The 24,099-nt window shown below is 35.0% G+C and overlaps 1 protein-coding gene and 1 pseudogene across 1 annotated transcript; both read right to left on the bottom strand.

Moving 5' to 3' along the window:
* Positions 1 to 1,990: 1,990 nt before the first annotated feature.
* LOC120205375 lies at positions 1,991 to 5,009 on the bottom strand. Its single transcript, XM_039205264.1, has 4 exons — positions 4,458 to 5,009; positions 3,201 to 3,596; positions 2,925 to 3,118; positions 1,991 to 2,516 (listed from the first exon to the last, which is right to left on the bottom strand). Exons 1-4 carry the CDS (start codon positions 4,900 to 4,902, stop codon positions 2,271 to 2,273), a joined length of 1,281 nt encoding a protein of 426 aa, XP_039061195.1. The 5' UTR covers positions 4,903 to 5,009; the 3' UTR covers positions 1,991 to 2,270.
* Positions 5,010 to 7,903: 2,894 nt separating this feature from the next.
* LOC120205374 lies at positions 7,904 to 11,846 on the bottom strand (annotated as a pseudogene).
* Between the last annotated feature and the right edge of the window lie 12,253 nt (positions 11,847 to 24,099).

Raw genomic sequence — 24,099 nt, 5'->3', positions numbered from 1 at the left:
AAAATTGAGTGCCCCACGCATGAATACTATTCAGGCCTGTCTATGTACAACATATATGCCCTAACAACATTTTCGTTTAAACGAAAACAAACTTTTCGTTTGGTTCTCGGGAAAGTAACAGAGAGAATTGCAAACGAAGATTTTGACAGTATCTTTAATCGTTCTTTACAATCAATTTTGGTAAAAAGACCTCGTAGATTCCTCATAATTTTTAAATTTAATAATTAATCCGTATTATAAAATATTTTTAGAATCTCATCTTAAAAAGTAACACAGTACTAATCTGTGGGACGATTCTAGTGCTCTGCTCATTTGGACTCCCCCTGTTTCGCAGGTACTTGAAACCTTCGGCACTAAATATTTTGTTGGTAGGCTATGAAATTCCAGAGACCCTTATGGTTTTCTTGAAGAAACAAAGCCATTTCTTGTGTACCCATTATGAAGTTGATTGTTTCATGTTCATTTGGTGATTGGCGACAGAAAAAGATAAATAGTAATGGGGTGTGTGACGCAAGTGAGAAATTTAGGTTTCAGCAAAACATATTGAAAAAAGGAATACAATAAAATGTTATCTCTAAATTATTTAGGTTTATAAGAGAGTTTATAATTAGTATTTTATCTGAAGTTTAGAGTTAAAATAAAATTAAACTCTTTTATTATCGCGTCACATCATTAAATTAACGATATTTAATGTTCCCGTTAAGTTAGTGTTTAAAACATTGTGTTGGCAAGTCAGTGTTTAAAAGCAACAGTGGTGTCCGTAGGCATCACTAAAATATGATTTTGTAATATTTCAGTCAATATATTGACGTCCAACTCGGACAAAAGTCAATTTTTTAACATAAAGTGATGATTTTGGAACATCTGAATAGTTGAGTGACCATTTTATAACTTTTAATAGTCAATGGACTCAACAAAACATCTTATAATCGTGAGATCATTTTATAACTTCTAATAGTCAAGGACTCAACAAAATAATATTCTATAATCCAAGGATTATTTTTGTACTTTACCCTTCTTTCTAATAATTCACTGCAAAATTCTGAGTTACCTTCAAAGTGAAAAATTGTGTATGAAAATCCTGACAGATTATTGAAAGTGAAATCCATTTTGTAGTGAAAATGAAATCAATAAAAAACCATTAACCGGCATATTTTTACTTGGCATAACTGAACCAAAATACCATATATCTACTTGTGAAAAATAACATCACAATTATTGAACTCTCTTATTATTAAAAATTATAAAAAGGTCTTTTGATTATATGATATTTTGTTAAGTGTCTGTCTATTAAAAATTATAAAATGATCACTCGATTATTTGTATGTTCAAAACTTGCTCTTTTCCATTAAAAAATTAAAGACCATACGAACTGAAAGTTATAAAAGTACGAGGGGATAAAAACATTTTTCATTAGAAAATACATAAACAAATCTAAAATATATTATAATTTTAATTTTTCAAAAGAGACGATTACCCCACCCGCCCCCTCCAATCCATCCCTATTTGGATTATCTAAGAGGTTTTATGTAGAAAAAAATGAAATGGGAAAAACATTTGATTATCATTGGCCATGTAAAAATTTCCTATGTTGAAATGTAAATTATATTAATTTTTTATCATGTATTTAAAATTTACTTTTAAAAAAAATACATTTCATATATAAATTATATTAAACTTGATAAATAAATTATATCAATCCCTTAATATGTATTTAAAACTTATTTTTTAACAAATATTCATGTATAAAAATATTAATGATGAGCTACCATGACTTTTTATTTGATTTTATTATTATTTAAATTGATACATTTCATCAACCTTAATCCAATTAAAAATGAACTCTTCTCTTTTTGTTAAGCTGTCCCGTTCAAATAAGTAATTATTTTATTATAAATCAAACTGAACGATGAGAAAACTAAAACAGAAGAATAGTTTACCGAATATATTACTTAGCAGACAACATTCATCTGAATTCTGAAACATGTAAAAGGTTGATCAAGTTCAAATGTCCTAAATACAACTTAAACACAATACTTGCTTAATGGACAACTAAAGTTACCTGGGAAAATATTGCAGCAAGGCCACTCTACTTTTCGAAAATTTCGGTTACTAGTGTCATTGAACAGATCAGTAGATTACAAGTAGTTTAATCAACAAAAACCGGAAAAACGGCAATGCAGCATGTTAACAGCATTCCCTGGAGAAAATCAGTAGGGGTCTTTCAGCAGCTATCCGTCCATTAAACCGCTCTGTTGATCAAACAGCAATCAGCATGGGAAGAGGATGGGTGACGGGTCTCTCTGCAACTTCCCGTCGCACAGATCTAGTTTTTTAATCTTTTCTTCGCACCAGAACAACTGCTCTTTACTGATCTTTTCCATTCTGAGAACCCGGGATATAATCTTGACGTCAATGAGACCAAACAACAACGGAACATCTTCAGGTGTTAGTGGCCAGGATTTCTTTTTCCACCCTTTCCTCTTTTTACGCAGTTCCTTCAGCTTCATCCCTTTCTGCAGATAGAAAATAAAACATTGTAGGACATCATAGGTTATAACGAGCAAATCCATATGGTTGGTCGTATGAACATCGCCATTTCCTTGACCGATGAGAGATGCATGTTTGAATGTGTCGAATATGGTGCCAGGCACAAACAAGGAAAATGAAGAGTCGATGCAACATATTCGAATACAAATAATGCAGGTGATGGATTAGTAAAGTGATGTCTGTAGACCAAAAAACTTGCATAGATCAAAGCAAGCAAAGCAAATGAACTACTGATAATGAAGGGGCAGGAGTTGATCTGCAATTCACATGGAACGTGATAGTCCATATAGCTAGTTCGAAGTGTGGTACTGCAGGCCGTGCTGTGTAATCAAGTGATTCTAGGAGATGAAATGGATAATGTAGAATGAAGTTACCTTTTCTAATAAAGATTTAACTTGTTGAAGAGGGGTAGCCATCGGATTCTGATTTCCGAACAAAGTATGTTTTTTCTTGTCAATTTTTACAAACAGATGGAATGTAAGGATTACGCTCTCAATAATCCTGATGATATCAGGAGCAAAGACCAAATAATCTGATTCATCTTCCACCTTAGCCTTTTGATCCAAACCTGAAATGATTCGGAAAATTAACCTAGAAGCAAAAGATATCAAATTTTCCTACTTTTGCCTGATCGATCCTCAAAGATTTACCTTGTATGTTTGGAATTTGAAGCAGCTTAGGCAAAACATGCCTAGCACGGGCATATATTTCAGCTCTAGGACCATCCTGAAAAGGTTCATTTTCGATGAACCTTTGTAATAAGACGTGGAACTGTTGAAGGAGCTGAGCACTGTGGTTGTAACTAGCGGGATTATCGGGTTGGCACAAAACTAATTGGCTAAGTTGTGTGTATTGGCAATGAAATGCTTCCCATGTTAAGCTAATTTGAGCTACATATGCTACCTCAAGGTCATGATACGGATCATTCGTTGATTGCTGCATGTGCCTGGTTTCTTCATCGGGTTCTTCGATCTTCTTCAAGGAAAGGCAACTAAGAGGTGATGCAAGTTTCTTAGATCCAGATTTTGGTGAAGGATTTATAGAGCCTGTAAGCCAATTGATTATTTGCAATGAGAATTAAGGATTTAGCACTAACAATAAAAACTACAATGCTAAAACTAAACAAAAGGGTGAAAGCGACTCCCAAAAAATACGAAAAAAAGAATGACACATCTATTCTATGCAACAGCACAAGTAAAAAACTTTTATGCCCCAATGATCCTACAAGTTAGTACTATACTTCTTGGAGGAAAAATTTTTTGAAGAAAAAAGGACACTGCCAACAAATGTATTCATTGTTTCTGCATCTACCTGTGCTGTATGATCTCATCAAGACAGAAAAATGTATCCGATTCATGGACATAAATAAGGTAACAGCCTGAAGGCAAAGAGTGAAGTAGGAAAATGATAAAATACAAAAAACGACCGAGTATGACAGCAATTAACCTAGGATTGATCCCTATTCCCAACATTTAAGTGAACCATCACAAATCAAAATGTATTGAGTTCCGGGAAAATACTTCTAGATCTGTAGGATATAATAGAAATTGGTAATTTAGAATAAGGTCAAGAAACCTGGTTCTGAGTCTAAGCAGATGGCATCGCTCAATAACCCAATACTCAACATAGTTGCATTCCTCGCAAGATGGTTCGAGTTTACTGATTTAACAATATTGTTTCTCAAGTAACTTGAAGGAGACTCATCACACTAAGACTTTATATATTTGGGCATCCTAAATTGTTCTTCATGCTAGTGCAAAACAAAATTCAACTTAGAATTAAAATTTTCAATCAATCAGGAAACAACATATGCAGCTAACAATATGTTCATTCCGTATTAAAGGTTAGTAGCTCGCTTCATACGGTATAAGATTCAACAATGCAACAGAGAAAATGGAAATATTTACCAGCATTCTTGACCTGCTGTGCAATTATCCTATCAAAGAACAGCATTCGCTCGCAATACTTTTCATAAACGGCATCAAACCCACCCCACCATTGTCTGCCTTCTGCTTCCACATCCCTCCACTCACTCGAGCTGGTTTCACCAGCCTCAGCTTCGTCCTCGAGGTACAGCTCCTCTTCTTCCTCCTCCGGAATCAACACCATAAAACTGTTTCTTCTTAGTTCTTTCAATCTCCTCTTCACCTCATTCGTTATAAAATCATCATCATCGTCATCCTCGACGTCGGCTGCAGTAAGAGCAGGTTTGGAAGATCCATTTACACCAATGTCACCACCACCATTATCATTCTTCGGTTCTTCTGGTTGTGTCACATTATTATCCGCCAAACCCTTCTCAGGATCTGGCTTGTGGACTTTCCTAAACTTCTTAATTTTCAAAAAATCCATCTCTTACACTTTCTAGCAGCCAACTAAAAATTAAACCTCTAGATCCCAGAATTATACCAAGATACTTGGCAACTTTTTAACTAAACAACAATATTCTGATTCCAGAAAATGTAAAAAGCTTTGGTTAGAAAAATGTCAGACCTTCAAGCCAAAATGCCAAGTGTAAAAACAGTTACTTGAGCCACAGAATGTCTAGAAGTAAAATCCAGACTCTTTGAACATAATTTAAGCAAGCAACTGATGAACTAACCCTGAAGATCTCACCTTAAAACAAGAAAATCAACTGAATAGCTTCTTAGATGCAATTGATACATGAGAAGAAGCAATTAAACAGGGGAGAAAAAAAATTATTCCTCCCTCAAAACCTTTAAAAACAGCAATGCAGCAGAGACATTCACTTCAAAACTTCCATTAAACCCTTAAATCCTCCCAAGTTATGTGATTTCCTCAACATTGAAGCTTTTGCAAAGGAAGCACGTCACTAAGCAACTAATCAAAAAATACAAGCATAAAAACCCCAAAGATCGCCTTTTTACTAGGATCCAAGTCCCCAGCAACAGAATTTACAGTGACGAAAAGTTCAAACCCGACACCCCCAAAGCCATGAAAGAAAAAAAAATTGAAATCACAAGTGTTTTACTTCAGCACTTCAAAATAAAAGTCAGACATTTGTAACCGAAAAATACACTTGATGGAAAAAACCCAACAAAGTTTCCAATCACAACAAACTTAAATCAACCACAGTTTTAACCCACTTTTTTTAACAGCCCAAAAGCTTATTTTATATTTAATAAAAACCAAAGACCCACGAGAAAAATCTGTGAACAGTGAAACATAAGCTACATATAAACACAAGGTTGCCTTTTTGAAAGAGAAAAACACTGCAATGTGTACTAGTGTGATGAGTGAGGAGGGAAGAGTGATATTTCTCTTTTTGGGGAGTAGAAAAGAGTAATAAATGTCAAACAATCCTAATAAATTGTTCTTTCATCTTCACTTTCTAGCCTTTTCAGATGCAAATGTAGTTCCGTTTATAAATTAAATCAATCAAGAATTAAATAATAATTCTGGGTTAAATTAGAACATTTCTTTATATAAAGAAAAGAAAAGATAAGCACGAGAGCCAAGAAACAGTGAGGGAATATTGTCAGAAATGAGTAAGAAAAAGCACCAACTCTCTCTGCAACTAAACCAAGGCCCCGCCAAATCTGGGCTTCTTTGATTAGTGCGCCTTTTTCCTGTTTCCCCATTTTACCCTTCCTTTCTTTGTTTCCAAAAAAAAAATTCCCTCCGCCAACTTTCTCAATCTGTTTTCGGACTGCATTGCGCTGATGCTGCTTGGATTTGATTCTGTCTACTCAATCCTCGTCTAACTTGATGCAAAAGTTTTAAATCTTTTAAATGAAATTAGTTTTAAATTTAAATATTCCAGTTTCGAATAAAATACAAAAATAATTCAGGGTTATAAAATATTTTTTATTTGGTATAAGAGTATTTAAGCTCTTTATACTTTTTTTAAAAAATATGTCCTCAAATTATTTTTACATTAAATATAACACTCAAATTTTGAAAAAAAATCTAATATGATTCTTTAACCAACGATTTATTTCGTTGACTTACAATATTAACGTGTTGATTTACGGTAATTGATGATGTGATAAATAATATAAATTAAATTTTTAATTAAATTCGATGACCAAATTTATTTTTTAAGTTCAAGGGCTTTTTAATTTTTTTAAATAAAAATATTTTAAATTTTATATTAAAAATAAATATAATAAAATATCAAAAATTAAATTGCTAAAAATTAAAAATATATATTATTATATTTTACACTAAATTTAACCTGATTTTTATTTATATAAATTTAAACTCGTTTATACTACACAAATTTTATTTTATATATTTACCTCTAATTATTTTAAATTCCAAATGCCTTTCTAATTCATTTCACTAAGGGATCGTTTAGTTCGGGAAAAATATCATTACCAGTGAATAATCTTTTTTCAGAATCACATGCTCACATTTAGTTTAAAAACATTCATTTCCGAGGTAATGACGTATTTCCTATAATAGCAATTTTGAGTCTTTTTTCCGAGAATGTCAATCCCTCCAATTTTTTTTTTTTATGTATTAGCTAATTCTCTCCCCTTAGAATAATGATACCCCTGAATTTTTTTTCTTTTAAAAATAATCATTCCTTTTATTTGTAATTACAGGAGTATAAATCTATTTTTTATGCACTTGTTATAAAATAATAAGATACATATAAAATAAAAGTATATCAATTTTTTACTTTTTATTATGTTTACTTTTTAGGATTATTTTTCTATGTACATTTTATTATGTTTACTTTTTAGGATTAATTTTTATAAAAACTTATATAATATTTTTTATGTTGCTATTAGTTTTGTCTAATTATTTAATATGATATTCTATTGTACAACTCATACGTGTAGTATGAATAAAATAAAAAAATTGTATCGATTAACACATACATATACCGGTGTAAGTACGTACATATCACAATATCTTAATATCTAAAAATAAACATATAATTATACTGACGTAAATATGTTTCTATATTTTATAAAAATAATAAATAATAAATATATATATATAATAATTTTCTATGAACTCTCGTGTAAATATTTTGACTTTAATATTGAAAATTCAACTTATTAAAAAATATATTTCAAGGATAATTTGGTACAACATACATTTTTCTATTTTATATTCTTTCGACCAAACACTGTAATCTTATATTCCTACCAAACAACATAATGCAACATTACCAAACATAATATAACATTTTAGTAACATGTTGAGTAATATAACATTTCGTAATTTTATTCCCAAACATAATATTATAATCCGTGAATTAAACGAGGTTAAGGGTAAGATAGTTGTAAGTCCTAAAATTCAAACCCAAACCTATTGGATTACACCTTAAATAGGTGCATGAACCCACCAAATAAAATTCCAAAATAATGAGGAAAAAAGTTTTTCTTTCAATTTTATGGTATACATTCCAATATCGAAAAGCATATATTTTGTAAAGCAATAACAAACATTACAGAACAATGGCAACAACTGTAAGGTAAAATATTATACTTTAAAGGACCATACTCTTCTAAATGACAAAAGCAATATATATGAATTAAAAACAACGAGGAAGATGTATGGATTACAATTTCAAAGCAGCAATTGCTTCAGGTTTGAAATCAACCCTCAAACTCAGAACTCTCCTAACCTCTGCTGGGGTCAGTCTCCAGGTCATAGGTCCTGCGTTTTCGCCCCAGAAATCCAGAATCTCTGAGACCTTTTCCAAGTTGAGGATGGTTGCCATCTGCGTAAGACGAGCGAATTTGTCTCTCACGGTCCTCTGCGTCATCCCTGAAAAATGGCTTACCAAAGCTCGGGTATCTCTGTCAAGCTGAAGACCGCCAAGTTGACTAAACCGTTTCTGCATCATAATCACTTCCAGGCCTTCCAGCCTCTTCACAATGAAATCGATCACCAAATGCACGAATGAATCATAGTTGTTTGTAGTCATTAGGGGTTGAAGCCAAGCCACATTGATTTCAACAGAAGTCTCTGTACCCATGGATCATTCACCTCATTCTCAGCATAGTCACTCTCTGATAGCTCATAGCTGATGGATGCTACACTGTCTAGTACTGGACGGATTTGAGGTGTCACAGTAGCCACTAATTGTTCCATTCCAGCATTCTGGGCTTGCTTGAAAGTGTTGCTTAAGTCAGACAACTCAGACAAACAAGATTTTACCCTTTCCCTTTCAGTTGGTGCAGGAAAGACCTGAAGAGAATGAAAACAGCATATAAAATCCAGTACTGCGCACTTACCCCCTGTTTTATTTTAATTTCATTTATACCATGCTTTATTGACTCATTTCATATCATGGACCAAAGAAAAGAAGTTAAATTCAAAATCGGCAGGGTATGCCCAGCAAGAAGCAAAGAATTAGCACCAAAAGCTAGCCCAAGAGAAACAGCCTTAGAAAATTATCAAGTTCTTACTTGCATTATATTCAACAAGATGACATTCTCGTACTACTCTTCAGGAACTTTTGGATACATTAGCGCTAACCATTTTACTCTTACAATGCACAATTATAAGATAGGTTATGTAGCTTGAAACATTAGGGAAACAAGTTCAATTTTGAAGCCATTGTTGCAAGGGGCACAAGGCACACTCTAGGTGCTAGAACACTAATATTGCCAGAGTGAAAACTGCCAAAAAAGAGTGTCCTCCTGGGTAAAGTAAGGCGCAATATGTATGTGCATATGTCTGTGTATGTATATAAAATAAGCTTAAGATATATAATTATGTCAATGGACTCTGAATGGCCCAATATATTAGCAAAACATGCAAAATTTCCTTTTCCTTTTGCTAGCCAATATGCATGGTTCAGTTTTGGTCCCATCTTGGCTGCTGAATACTCAAAATTAAGAAGTAGAGAGGTTTGTATCATCGTCTTTCTTATTAGTAAACGCAAAATTAGTAGGAAAAAAGTTACAAGTAAAAGAAATTAAAGACCACCAATCAAGCAGGATTGTTTTTGGCTTCTATTGCCTTGCAAAAAACACGTCACACTTTCTTGCATATCATTCAAAAAGGAACATTGAATCAAACCTAGAGTATGGTCCTGATGATTTGCATGCCACCTTTAGGCGGAAGACTTACTGTTAACCTGGGGTTCTATTGCCAGCTCCTATGTATCCCAGAAGTCAGCCTAACACTTGCAACAAAACTCCCTAAGTTATCAGAACATTAGCCAGTTGATACAAACATGAGATCATTATCCAACCCACCATTTGTGGTTAAAAAATATAAATTTTAAATCCAATGTAAAAGGAGATAATAACGGTCCTTTATGAATTTTGTTTTAATAGTTAATTTCCTCTTTTCCACTCCTTTCTGAGTTTCTAAGAACATTGCCCCTAAATCTACGCCTTCTTAAACAGTAATGCTTCTATGCAATAAGGAGAACCAGCAATGTTTCACAACTCGTAACACTAGAAAGAAATATGCAATCTACTTCAAAAAAGTATACAAAAAACTTGAAAAATCAATAATACGTATGCAGCAGCTGACTGAAACACAAGCAATTCGATGCACGACAGCATGAGCGAATTAGAAGAACAAAATGCAACTATACAACTGACCTCTGTGCACTGCTCTTCAATTTCATGTTTTAGTTTCAGGACATACTCACTGCTGAGATCTATATTATTGAGGGCTGTAGCTATCTCCGTCCCAGTCTTTTGAACGCCGACAGCTCCCAAGAACAGCTTCCCCCCGAGATTCGGTTCTCTTAATTTCATTTGCAAGGCTTCGTAATATTCATTATTCAGCAGGCTACCAGCACTACTCAGTACGGCAACCACAGAGCTAATATTCGAAGTATAAATAGCCCTTCGCAAGCAGCTTTGCAGAACATAAAACACATCGTCCACCATTGAAGTAGTAAGGCTATCAGGTACAAGCTCATCGATTCCTATAGCTTTCCTCACATTTTCCACCATAAAGAACCCCTCTAAAATCACATAAAACCCAGTAATCTCTTGAGCAGCTTTGCTAAAACTTCCAGTACTAAAAGCTTTCGTAGCCCGTGGGACTAAATCCGGACCCACGGTTGTCATCCCCTTGATCTTTGAAATCATGTATTGGGTGTAATCTTCACCAAGTTGCATCAGTGACAATATTTCTTCCAAATACAACTCAATTTCTCTTGGGTTCGGTCCTTCGAGTGCTTCAACCGTTAACAAGTTCTTATTTTGGGAATTGATTTCAGATGACAACTTAGCCAATTTCCGAAATTCCATATATTTTTTCAAGATCAAAGAACCCCTAGAATCACATTCCTCTTGCAGATCAAAAATGGCATACACCACTCCATCTTCTCCACAAAGACTCCTTAAAATATCATCATTTTCCTCAACAGCCAAAACTATATCTTTAAACAAATTAATCAAACACGCAATAAAATTTACCTGGTTATTCTGATTTTGCCCATTACTTTGTTCCATCAACTCGACCAAATTCTCATACTCTAACCTTGATCTCATCCCGATCACTTTCTTCAAATACCAAACATAAATTTGCAACCCTTCTTCCTCGAGTCCCAAAGGCGAATAAAGTTTAATGAATCTCAGAATTGTAGGATGATCCCTTCGATCCACTGCTTCCATTAGTTTTTCCTTGACAATCCCTTCCAGCTGCTTCTTAGACGCTAACAACTGTTCCCTCTGGTCTGATCCAGAATCCTGAAACTTATTATCGATCTCCAGAAATGTCCTCACGTAGTTAGTGGCAGACTCGTAGTCCCCAGCATCGAGAGCGCCTTTGACGCCGTCGATGCAATTCCCTCTCTCAACAATAGCGTCGATGCGGTGGAGCGTGGAGTTGACGCGTGACTGAGCGAGGTCGAGCTCGCGAACCTTGCGGCTGACCTGGTCGGCGAGGTCGCAGGTGGAGGTGACGTTGGAGAGCATGTGGTCAGCTTCAGCCTCGACAATGTCGAGAACGTCGGCAGATCTTTGGAGGTTGTCGAGGCTCTTGTCGAGATCGGTGCGCTGGGAGAGGAGGGTGTCGAGGTCAACATCGAGGGCGCGTTGGTAGGCGATGCACTCGTGGAGGAGGCGTGTCATAGTTCCGACGTCGGTGAGGGAACGAACATAGTCGACGGCCTCCGGAGTCCCGAATTTGATTGAGGATGATGCGGAAGTGTCGTCCTGCTGCTCCGTCGCTTCAAGGGCTTTGGTGAGGGACCCGTGCGGTGTTGACGCCATTTTTCTCTATCTCTTTGTAATTAATAAGAATCAAATTTACGAGCAATCGGAGTTTCAGATTCAGATTTGGGGATGTAAAGGAGGTGCTGTGCAGTGCCCGTGCACTATGATGGTTATCATGGCTAATCCTAGGTACATTGCCCGGCTCTATTTTTTTCTTAATCATCATTACATATTTAATTAATTTAAATTTAAATTATAACTTTTTTTAATTTAATTTGTTCTATTCATGAGCTTTCTATTTAAATTAATATTATAAGCACAAATCAAACGGTTTCAGTATCTAAGGGGTTATTTATTTACTTCAGAATGATTAAACGGTGAATGATTCAAATGTTGAATGATTTAAATGCTCTGAATGATTTGGCTTTGAATATGACATGTTTGATAACTATTGTTTAATAACTAACTCTGAATGATTCAGAATGTACTTCTGTGCTGAATCATTCAGCACTGTTTTGCTGAATCAATCAGCACTGAATCATTTAAAGGTGCGAAAAAAACGCGCTGAATGTTGAACCGTTCAGCATTCACCGCTGAATGGTTTCATTAAGAGGCAAACAAACAGCCCCTAAGTGTCTTGTTGTTGCTTTTTGAATTCTCAATTTTAAACATCGTATATATCAAGGGTATAAACGTGTCAAATAGTTAAAAAGTCTTTAAATAGATAATAACTTATATACACATCATATTAATAACAGGGTCGATGTTAGGACGTTGGAGACCCCTTTGCAAAATTCTTAAAAAGAAGCTATTAAATCTCAATTTTTTTAAAGAATTTTATTGAATTTCTATATCTTATAATTTACTTAGTAAAAAATACAAAGCTTGAATGCAATATATATAGGGAGATTGGTGATATTACTAACTCAAATCCTAACGGTGTGGGATAGAGAGATTATGAAGATGAGTTCATTTCTCGTAAAGTGGAGTTAAACTCCAAAAAAATGAGATTTTTATTCTAATAAATCTTTTTTTTTTTGCCCTTGCAATTCCGGAACCTTGTTCTATCACGCAAGTTGTACTGCCTCTAGCCCCGCCTCTGATTAATAAAAAAAACAATACTATAAAAATTATTATAAAAATCATCGTTACATACAAATTTGACGTTTTTCCCGAAATATCACCGGTGATCGGTATATTTACCGATCTAACACCGGTCAAATTATATTTCCCGATCTAACACCCGTAGCAGTAAAGCGCGCCCCCTGCACCGCACTATACGCTGATTGGGTTACACGTGGCTATAGCGCGCCCCCTGCTCCGCGCTATACCTATTTATCTGACACGTGGGGTATAGCGCGGTGCAGGGGCGCGCTATAGCTTTAATTACCCGGTCGTTCACACCATAGCCTTCCCTATAAATACCTCATTCTCAATAACTTTCATTACACCAAATTCTCTCAAGTACTTATCGTTTAAGGTATATTTTATAATACTTTTAATATTATGTATTTAATTTATTTAAGTATTTTACTTTATTTAATATTTTACTAATATAAATTTTTTACAGATATATAATGGAAGGCGATCTACTTCACTTAGATGAAAATCATATATCTCGACACTTTGCTGGTACGGTAACATTTTAACGTTTTAAATTAATTTAAATTATTAGTAATAATTTGTTGATTTATTTAATGCATGATTATTAGATTAAGAATTAGTTTTTGTAATTATTTATTTTTAGGAGAATAACCGTATATTAGATCCTTTTATTAGGAATCTTAAGTTAGTGATACCTAGCCGTGTCTTGCCGTATTTAGTAGAGGCTGGATTTGGTTACATAGGTAGATATCAGGGTCACTGTAAGATAGAACCAGACCTTATTTCTGCCTTAGTAGAGCGGTGGAGGCCGGAGACCCACACATTCCATCTTCCGTGCGGAGAGTACACAATCACGCTTGAGGATGTTTTCTATGCACCTGGGGCTTCCTGTGGATGGAGGTGTGATAGCAGAGATAGCTTCCGGTTTTTGGACTTCTTTGTGCCGGAAAAATCTAGGATGTGTCCCGGAAAGTTTTATTGGAAGTAGGATACCGTTAAATTGGTTAGATGCTAATTTTCGGGAGTTGAGCGCAGACGCCTATGAGGATGAGTTTAAGATGTATGCACGGGCATGCATATTGCAGTTGATAGGAGGGTTACTGATGCTAGATAAATCGCGCAACCTAGTTCATTGCATTTGGTTGCGACATCTTAGCGACTTTCGTCTCGCTGGATCATTCAGTTGGGGCTCGACAGTTTTGGCTTTGCTATACATGGAGATGTGTGGAGCCATTGACTACAGGCGTAATGCTATCGGCGGATGTCTCCTACTGCTGCAGTCTTGGGCATGGTATCGATTGCCCTTTTTATGCCCCGTTGTGAAGAACCCATTCGTATTTCCACTACTTCTGAGGTAATTATAAAACTGATTTTGTATATTAATAATTTTATACAGCGTATAATAATTTTTTTTCCTTGAATAGGTGGTCTACTGATAGGAAAAATCATCAGGAGCTACCAGATGATTTAGAAAAAATTAGGATGCTAATCGATCAGAAGGCTAGCACACAGGTATGAATTTTAATGTTTAAAAATCGATTTTAGATTTTAGTTATATAATTATATTATTACTTTGATAAAAATTATATATTATTTGTTTTAGTTTGAATGGGTGTCATATTATACTGATGATGTGAGGGCGGTGATCCCACTTGAGTTGAGGGGTCCATTAGATGTTTGGATGGCGATGGTCCCTCTGATTTGTTATGCGACCGTCGAGTGGCACTCCACTGATCTCGTGCTCCGACAGTTTGGTTGTTTTCAACCAATTCCGGATACACCGCGCAATATGGACGAGTTGCATAGCACAGATAGACGCAGCAAGACAGATACAGATTGGCTGGTGAGACATCATGCATGGGTCGTGTTGTGGGAGGATCGACATCGGTACCTTCCCCGTAGAGAGCCCATTTTTAATGATCTCTTGATGGTTGCTGAGGGTTATTATGAGTGGTTCAACAGTAACGGGAAACCGTTTCTGCTTCTCGAGGATGCACGAGGGCAGACCTTTTCGCGACGTCAACAGAGACGTGATCCGACACAGCACCATCGTCCCCCGACTCGTGGACGGAGAGCAGGTGCTTTCGGTTCATCCTTAGCTGCACCAGCAGGACCTTCACAGCAGCCACCGCAGCCATATATGATGCCGCCATCGCCTTTCCATTACCAGATGTCACCGCCGCCTTCACCTGGTTTTATGACCCCGCCGTCGCCGCCGTCACATATGACCCCTCCTGGAGGCTATTATGGGCCTATGTTTGCATATCTGATACATGCATCACAAGGTTCACATCAAAGGAAGAAGTAATAACTCTTCCAAATGATCCACTCGTCCAAGCTTTGGAAAAGAAGATCAGAACAACAGCAGACTTGCGACGACTTTTTGAATGGGATCCTGATCTTATTTGGTCAACATGTCTTCTGTATATACAACCGTCTGTCTCTTATCTTTCCAACGGTTCTTGAATCGCATCAATCCGATATCGGTAACTCAAGATATGATCATTTTACTGAAGACGGTGCATGCAGGAAATACTATACGGGATTAATACGTTATTTTGTAAATATTACGAATTTTCAATATTTATATTGATTATTTGTAATATAACTTAATATAGGATGATGCATTATCTTTTAGGATTATATTTATTATTTTATTAGGAATTAAGGTTGGGTTAAAATATTATCTTTAGTTATTATTATTTTATTAGGAATTAGAGTTAAAACATGTTTAGTTTATTATTATTTTATTCATTAGTTATCTAGGACCTTTAGAACTCAGTCCCTATATAAAGGAGGCTTCATTCAACTTTGTAATTCAGATTTCTTTGATTAATAATACAACGAGAGTTCGTTTTTGCAAGTGTTGATTGCCTTGTGCCTTCGAAGCTTCTTCTCCTATAGTTCTTTCCAGTTCTTGTGAAGGAGATTAATCTTCACACTCCAATTTGCCTTTTCATCACGACTAGGAGGGTTGGTTAGAGCCATTTATCGTGTTTGCCTTTTCATTGCGACTAGGAGGGCTCGATAGGACACTTATCCATCTATTATCCACAAATCCATTCGTACCATCAATCATCTTTACCGTTCACCTTCATAAGGGAGATCTTCTGATTTCTTTATTATCTTATTTCATCTTCCATTTATTTATCTTTTGTTTATTTTATTCTAATCTTATTGCCTTGATTATAGCACATAAAAGAAACCCTAAAGAATCCTAGCCGCTGCCGCCACCTTCCCCTATTCATCCCCTTTGTTCTTCATCGGGTCTAGAGCTTTCTAGGTTTCATTCTTCAACAAGAGCAACGTTCATTAACCCGCCACCGCTTCCCTATCAATTGGTATCAGATTTGGGCCGATTCTTGGAGAGAAAAAAGCAATCTTGCTTGTTCTTGCACACAAAACCGTCAAGGTACCCCAACGGAGCTAGTTCACAAACGATTCAGCATTTCAAGTTCTTTTTATTTAATTTTAATTTAGATTTAAATCATTCTTGTTAGTTTGCTATTTTTTTTCCAAAAAAACAAAAAAAAAAAGCAAAAAAAAAAGCCAAAAAATCCAAAATTTCAAAAAAATTGCAAATGAAGGTATTTAGGGCTGATTTTATCCATATATTATATTCATTCTAAGAGTAATCCCCAGTCCAAATTTCAACCCAATCGGAGTTCATTGGAGCCTTCAAATACATCATTCAAGTTTCATCGGCAGATTCGGTTTAGAATCTTGTCGAATTTCTTGAAAATTTTACAGGAGGAATTTCGTGGTGAAAATTTTCAGATTGAAACTTCATATATTGGAGATCATTCAAACAAAATATCAGAATTTTTGGAGATCAAGAACAACTTCGAAAAAAAGTGATCAAGAAAAACAGATTGTTTGAGGACTCACCGTTCAACAGAGTCTACTGGATACTACTGAAGGTATTTGGTTCTGAAATTTTACAGGTGGTTTCTTGACGTATCGAAAGACATTCAAGAAATTTTTCAGAATTTTTGGACACCGGTAACCCCCTCAAAAACGTTGCTCAAGTTGATCCAACGTTTTCTAGGTTTTCTGGTTTGGTCCCTTTTTCTTTGACTCTTAGTGCTTTAGGTTCTTTTGTTTTTCCTTGTTATTGTTCTTTTGCATTATCTAACACATTATCTTCTTTGTGTTAGTAGGACTAAAGAGTTTGCATACTTCTTCCTTCTTTGCATTCTCGTTCTCTTGGAGTCTAACCTTTGTTTGGCCTCTTAGAGCTTTTAGGTTTTTCTTATCGCCTTTGCTAGTAATCAAACTCCGATACGAACTGTGGAAGACTACTTGGTAAAGTGAGTTTTAAAGAGTACAAGATTGGCTTACTTGCCTCGCGTTGTGTTACTTTCTTGGAGTGACTTGTGAGGTTTCTTGCTTTGTTGAATTTTCTTTCTTTTATTTTTATTTTACTTTAATTTTTTTTTGAGTGTTATGATTTCAGGATGGGCGACAATAACAACAAGACACTTACGGCTATCTTAGCCACACTTTCCCGACTCACGACTCAAGTTGAAAGATTTGATGAAATTGTGAGAGAATGACAAGAACCACAACTGGATCTACCAAACCAGAATCCAAGACCAAACAATGCTGAACTTTTGGTACCCGAGGAAGAACAACCACGTTTCCAAGCACCCAAACTCTCTACAAAACCAAAGTTCACGATCCCGTCTTTCAAAGGAGACAACGATCCAGACAGGTACATCAAATGGGAAGGAAAATTTGATCTCATGTTCGCATACCATGACTGCCCCCAAGCTAAACAAGTTCACCTCATCACCATACAATTTGAAGGATATGCTCGAACTTGGTGGATTCAAACAAGAAAAAAAGATCCAGAACTTCCAAATTCCAACAATCACTTCTTAGACCGACCTCAAACAAACTATGAGAAACCGATCCCTACCGACACATTATACACGAGAAGTTAAACAACGACTACACCGACTTCGACAAGGTAGAAGTTCAGTTGAAGATTACTACAAGGAGATGCAGTCCTTACTCAATAGGGCTAACATAACCGAAAAAGAAGAAGTCACCATGTCAAGATTCGTCGTCGGCTTAAACTCAAACATCACTGATCTTCTTGATCTACAAGGGTACGAAAACCTTGAAGATACACTAAAGAAAGCAATGACAATCGAAGCACAAATCCAAAGGAGATCTCGAATTAGTGAACATTACCAAGGTACTTCATCCTCTTACCAAGGTAATCCTTCAAATCCTTCCTCATCTTCTACTCCATCTTCTCTGAAAAAGCCAAGAGATGACAAACCTGACAATGAGAAAGAACGACCAGCAAAGAATGACACACTTCCAGCCCCTAAAGATCAAATTTGTGAGGAGATAGGGAAATCAAAAAAAAGAAAAAGTTGAGAAAGAGGCAAAATAAAAAGAGGTCACTAGTTACAAAAGCCAAAAGCATAATGACCCATGGGAGGTGAGTGAACCTAATTGTGAGAAGAAAAGAGTGACTCAAAATCTACGTGTGAGCACAAAAGAATTGAGAGAGAACATTCTTTACAAACAACCTTTCATCCTTGTTCGCTTTAGAGAATCAATTGTTTCGATTTCTAACATTAACAAGGATTTGCCTAGTGTGTTTTCATCTTTGTTACAGGATTTTCGAGAAGTGTTAGGTGATCCACCTGACGGATTACCACTGGAAAAAGGAAAACAACACCAAACCAATCTAATTCAAGGTTCCATCATACCTCGTCAAACATACAATCTCGAAGAAACAAAAGAGTTAGATTTGTTACAAAAATGATACATCCATGAAAGCCTTAGTCGTAACGTCATCTTAATGACGAAACATGACTTGAACAACTCCACATGCTTTATAGTTCGTGCACAAGGAATCCATGTAAATGATGAGAAAGTAAAAGCAACACGAGACTGGCCCACACCATCTTCCATCGCCAAGAGTTGTCGAATAGTGCTAGGTGACCCTCCTGACGGGTTACCACCTGAAACCCCTAATCATTATGCCATACCAATGAAGAGTCACGATTTACGAGAGTCCAAAGGTAAATATTTTATTACTCATTTTAATGACATTGTAACGTACTTCTTCTCCTTCTTACAAGGTAAGGCTCGTGAAGTTGTCATCCATACTAAACACAACTCCTTTAAGTGCGTAACATACCGAGGTAAGCAAAACACAGTAGACGATACACTACCACGAAGGTATACTCTTACCTATCAAACTCATACTACTATTCCGAGAATTGAACATATCAAAGATGTATATCACGATAACTCGGATATTTCTGATATTTCTACCCATACATTTAAAAGTGCTTTTAATGAGCTTTATCTTGTATATGAGTTTCCTTGCCAACTAAACAGGTTATACAGTCCATAAATCTCCTTCTGGGAATCATTAATTCATGAACCACACTTAGGAGACTTAAGGGATTACGTTAACAAACCAGTTGACATGGTTTTTAAACACTCATTCTCGCCACACACGAATAAAACCATGGAGAAATTATCTGAAATAATCATACAGAAAGCCAACAGTGACCGGCGCCATGTTGAAATTCAACCAAAACATCAGATTACAAGACTTGTATGCAAAAGAGGATTTCAATAGTACAAGAAATCAGTTCCTACAAAGAAGAAACCTCGACTAAAACGCATAAAGACACATCACATTGATCCTGATAAATGTTTCACAAGTTTTTATTTCAACACATCTAATTCTCTTTCTTTTAGATTTTCAGATCCGATGACGAATCCTTTTGAGGAGTGGGGGAATGATACATGCACCAGATTCCATAATACATGCTTCTTTGGACTAATGTTTCTACTCGAACCTATTAGAAGAACAAAGTCTCGAAGATTCAAAGCATATCTATTCGGTAAGCATAATGTGAATGAATTATTAAACTATTCTAATGTTGCTCCCTTTAATGTTTCAGATTCGAGGTCGAATCTTTTTGAAGAAAGGGAGGATGATACATGCATCACAAGGTTCACATCAAAGGAAGAAGTAATAACTCTTCCAAATGATCCACTCGTCCAAGCTTTGGAAAAGAAGATCAGAACAGTAGCAGACTTGCGACGACTTTTTGAATGGGATCCTGATCTTATTTGGTCGACATGTCTTCTGGAGATACAACTGTCTGTCTCTTATCTTTCCAAAGGTTCTTGAATCGCATCAATCCGATATCGGGAACTCAATATATGGTCATTTTACTGAAGACGGTGCATGCATGAAATACTATACGGGATTAATACGTTATTTTGTAAATATTACGAATTTTCAATATTTATATTGATTATTTGTAATATAACTTAATATATGATGATGCATTATCTTTTAGGATTAGATTTATTATTTTATTAGGAATTAAGGTTGGGTTAAAATATTATCTTTAGTTATTATTATTTTATTAGGAATTAGAGTTAAAACATGTTTAGTTTATTATTATTTTATTCATTAGTTATCTAGGACCTTTAGAACTCAGTCCCTATATAAAGGAGGCTTCATTCAACTTTGTAATTCAGATTTCTTTGATTAATAATACAACGAGAGTTCGTTTTTGCAAGTGCTGATTGCCTTGTGCCTTCGAAGCTTCTTCTCCTAGAGTTCTTTCAAGTTCTTGTGAGGGAGATTAATCTTCACACTCCAATTTGCCTTTTCATCACTACTAGGAGGGTTGGTTAGAGCCATTTATCGTGTTTGCCTTTTCATTGCGACTAGGAGGGCTCGATAGGACACTTATCCATCTATTATCCACAAATCCATTCGCACCATCAATCATCTTTACAGTTCACCTTCATAAGGGAGATCTTCTGATTTCTTTATTATCTTATTTCATCTTCCATTTATTTATCTTTTGTTTATTTTATTCTAATCTTATTGCCTTGATTCTAGCACATAAAAGAAACCCTAAAGAATCTTAGCCGCTGTCGCCACCTTCCCCTATTCATCCCCTTTGTTCTTCATCGAGTCTAGAGCTTTCTAGGTTTGATTCTTCAACAAGAGCAACGTTCATTAACCCGCCACTGCTTCCTTATCAATATCTGACTTGGGGTTCATATGCTGGATATTTGGCGGGTTCAGTCTCATCACTCATGGCCGCAGCACAGACACCTCATGTACAGTTTTCACACTCAGCGATGTCTGGGTTTTATGAGTTTTACCAGTTTTCGCAGGCCGGTGGGATAGTCAGTCATACACCTCCAGGGGTCCTTATTCTATAGAGGTGTTTCATTGTCATCAGCTCCTCATCAACCTAATGTACCTGCTCGGGACGACGACGATGATGGTGATGACAGCGAGGAGTCAGAACCAGTGATACGAAGAAATCCTCCTCGAGACCAACAGTCACCGCCTTGCAGAACACATTCGTGTCGCAGGCATCGATAGATTTGGTTTTTTATTATATTTGTATTTACTTTATTTTGTTAAATTGTAATTTTTTATTATTTAATTTAATATTTACTTTATTTTGTTAAATTTGTTGGACTTTTTTTAATGTATTTCAGTTCATTTTGTTTATTACAATTTAATATTAGTTATTGCAATTTGGTTATCATTTATCATTTAATACTTATTGTAAGTTTGTTGTATTTAAAATTATATTCAAATACCAAATTGTTATTAGTTTAATAAAATTTAATGATTGTGTTCGTTTTTTTAATCTTCATCATCGATTATCGAATGACATTAACTTGAAGTAAATGCAAATTAAAGTTCGAACGATGTATAAGTTAATGGAAACATTGATGTTGGAAATTTGTACTGCAACGACGACATTCTTCTACTACTTCCAACATGAATCTTCCTCGAAATCTTCGTTATTAGCTCCTCAAGAGTTATGTTTCTCTTGAATGATATTTTAACACGCTCATTTGATACGAAAACAACGCCGGTTTCATCTTCTCGAATTTCACCATCATAATAAACAATAGCTGAAAGTCGCACCATTCTTTGAGTTTAAAAGTGCGACAATATTATATCTGTAAAAAATAACAAAAACAAACATGATTAAATAAATTATATATGAACGAAAATATAATACAATAAATTTTTACACATCAACGTAAATATTTTAAATAATATAATTTTATATTATTATCTGCACCGTAAAACTATTTCGACGTATACTCTCGCTTTTCAATTTTACAAACATAAAAATTAATTGAAAATAATTAGTATAATATTTTTTCAAATAATCATAATAAATAATAAGTATAATAAAAAAAATTATAACAAAATTATCTTATAACGAAAAATCGCACGAACTTCTAAACTAAATATGAGAAAATTGTCAAAATTATTGACTCGTTGACGGAATTATTATATTAATTTATAAGTTGATAGGAGAGATGTGAGGAACATAACCGAGGGAGGAGGGTATATATAGCCCTACAAGGTGTGGTATCTGCACTGCGATATATGTAATTATGGTATAGCGCAGATCAGGGTCCATGCTAAATATAATTGTGTAGGTACACAGATATAGTGCGGAGAAGGGGCGCGCTATAGCCACGTGTAACCCAGTCAGCGTATAGCGCGGTGCAGGGGGGCCCGCTTTACTGCTATAGGTGTTAGATCGAGAAATATAATATGACTTGTGTTAGATCGGTAAATATACCGGTCACCGGTGATATTTCGAGAAAAAAGCCTACAAATTTACCTATAAATTTATAGACTTATATTATAATTTCACGCATAAACTTTTGAAATAGACGAGTATACAAACGAATGTTACACATCAAAATACATGATTAATGTCATATATTTATATACACTATTAAATAAATTGTTCTTGTCAAAAAAATAATAATTGAAAATTTAAGGAAATCATCGCCTGATTAATCTCTTATAAAAATTTAACGGTAACTCTAATAAAGTCTAGTTAAATTATGCATTTTTACTGTAAAATATATTGGTTTAATATTAAAAAAATCTTAAATTAAATTTAAGTTTTAATCTCGGTGTCTAATTCTTTTTATCAATTTAAGTATCTAATGTACCAATATTATCATTTAAGTGTCGCATTTATAAACTTTTTAAAAAAATTAAAAACTTAAAAATGTTATTATTATTTAAAAAATCCAAAATATATTTAAAATCTTAAAATATCCCAAAGTTATTAATCCCAAAGCATCCACTCCACTTGTCGGCTGTCCATTGCCGCTGCTATCTCCATTGGTTGCCTACCCATCTATCGTCGTCTACCCACCCATCATCGGCCATCAATCGTAGCTTTAAACTCCCAAGATTCTTAAACTCAAATTCTAAATCCCTAAATTCCAGCCAAATTTATCTTAATCGGTAGGTGAGTGGCCGGTGAGTGAACTAGTGATCACCGACGATAGTAGTGGTAGATGATATATTTGAAAGTCTTTGAGTATTTAATGAAAAATAGGAAAAGTTGAATTTTTTTAATTTATGAATTTTATATTTTAAAAATAAAAGAAATAAAAAATCAGGTCATGTGTCAAAATTGATTGGTTGACTATTTTTAACGGTATTTATAATGTAGGTACCTAAATGATAATATTGAACGTTATACACCTAATTTGACCAAATAATATTTATACACCTAAATGAGAAAAAAATACAATTTAAACGTATTTTTTATGTTGAGCCAAACATATTAAATATATTACTTTAATTTTGTTTTAAAATAAAATAGAAATCATTAAATTCAAAGTTTTTTTATCTTCCGTTATCGATTAAACTTATCTCAGTAATTTTAATGCAAATAAATATTACTGGCTGAAAATTTATTTTTTCATTAATATCTGTCACCATTAACCCATATAAAAAAAGAATATATTGTTTTCTTGTCACCAAACATCCAATTCACCAATACCCTAAATCCCATGCACCCAACTTTTATGGAAAACTAATTGTATTGGTTCCACCGACTCTGTCTTTAGCTAACTTATATCTCGGCAAAGTCTCTTTACCGGAGACTTTTGGGGTGCATCTATAATTGACACCGGTGATGTAGCTGGGGCAACATATGCTCTCGGAATCACTGAAACGATATGTCGAAGTGCTATCGTCAAGTCACGAAAGAAGGTCGCTTCTTCAACCTCCGCTTCTCATTGGATCCTTTTATCTCAAGCATTTCTAAGTCATCAGTATTTGGCATGAAATAGTTACCTATGTCATCGACGTACAAGTAACAGCTCTCATCGCGGCTCTTAAAGTTATGTGTAGAATCGTCAATCATAATATTTGCAATTCAAGAGAACATGAGTCACTATCGTCATTCCAGACTTAAAAATACTCTTAACACTCTATGGTGATGTACTCAATGAAACATACTAACACTGATCCGCAAATCAT

The sequence above is a fragment of the Hibiscus syriacus genome, unplaced genomic scaffold, assembly GCF_006381635.1.
Source record: "Hibiscus syriacus cultivar Baekdansim isolate YM2019G1 unplaced genomic scaffold, ASM638163v2 tig00012385_pilon, whole genome shotgun sequence".
NCBI lineage: Eukaryota > Viridiplantae > Streptophyta > Magnoliopsida > Malvales > Malvaceae > Hibiscus > Hibiscus syriacus.
This window is presented reverse-complemented; position numbering and strand designations above follow the sequence as displayed.

What these genes read in the sequence shown, in the direction of transcription:
- LOC120205375 (XM_039205264.1), bottom strand. Translation starts at nt 4,902, where the DNA reads ATGGATTTTTTGAAAATTAAGAAGTTTAGGAAAGTCCACAAGCCAGAT. An exon ending in ACAGCAGGTCAAGAATGCTG is followed by an intron (nt 3,597 to 4,457) that starts GTAAATATTTCC and finishes ATTGGCTTACAG; the next exon opens with GCTCTATAAATCCTTCACCA. An exon ending in TTAAATCTTTATTAGAAAAG is followed by an intron (nt 2,517 to 2,924) that starts GTAACTTCATTC and finishes TTCTATCTGCAG; the next exon opens with AAAGGGATGAAGCTGAAGGA.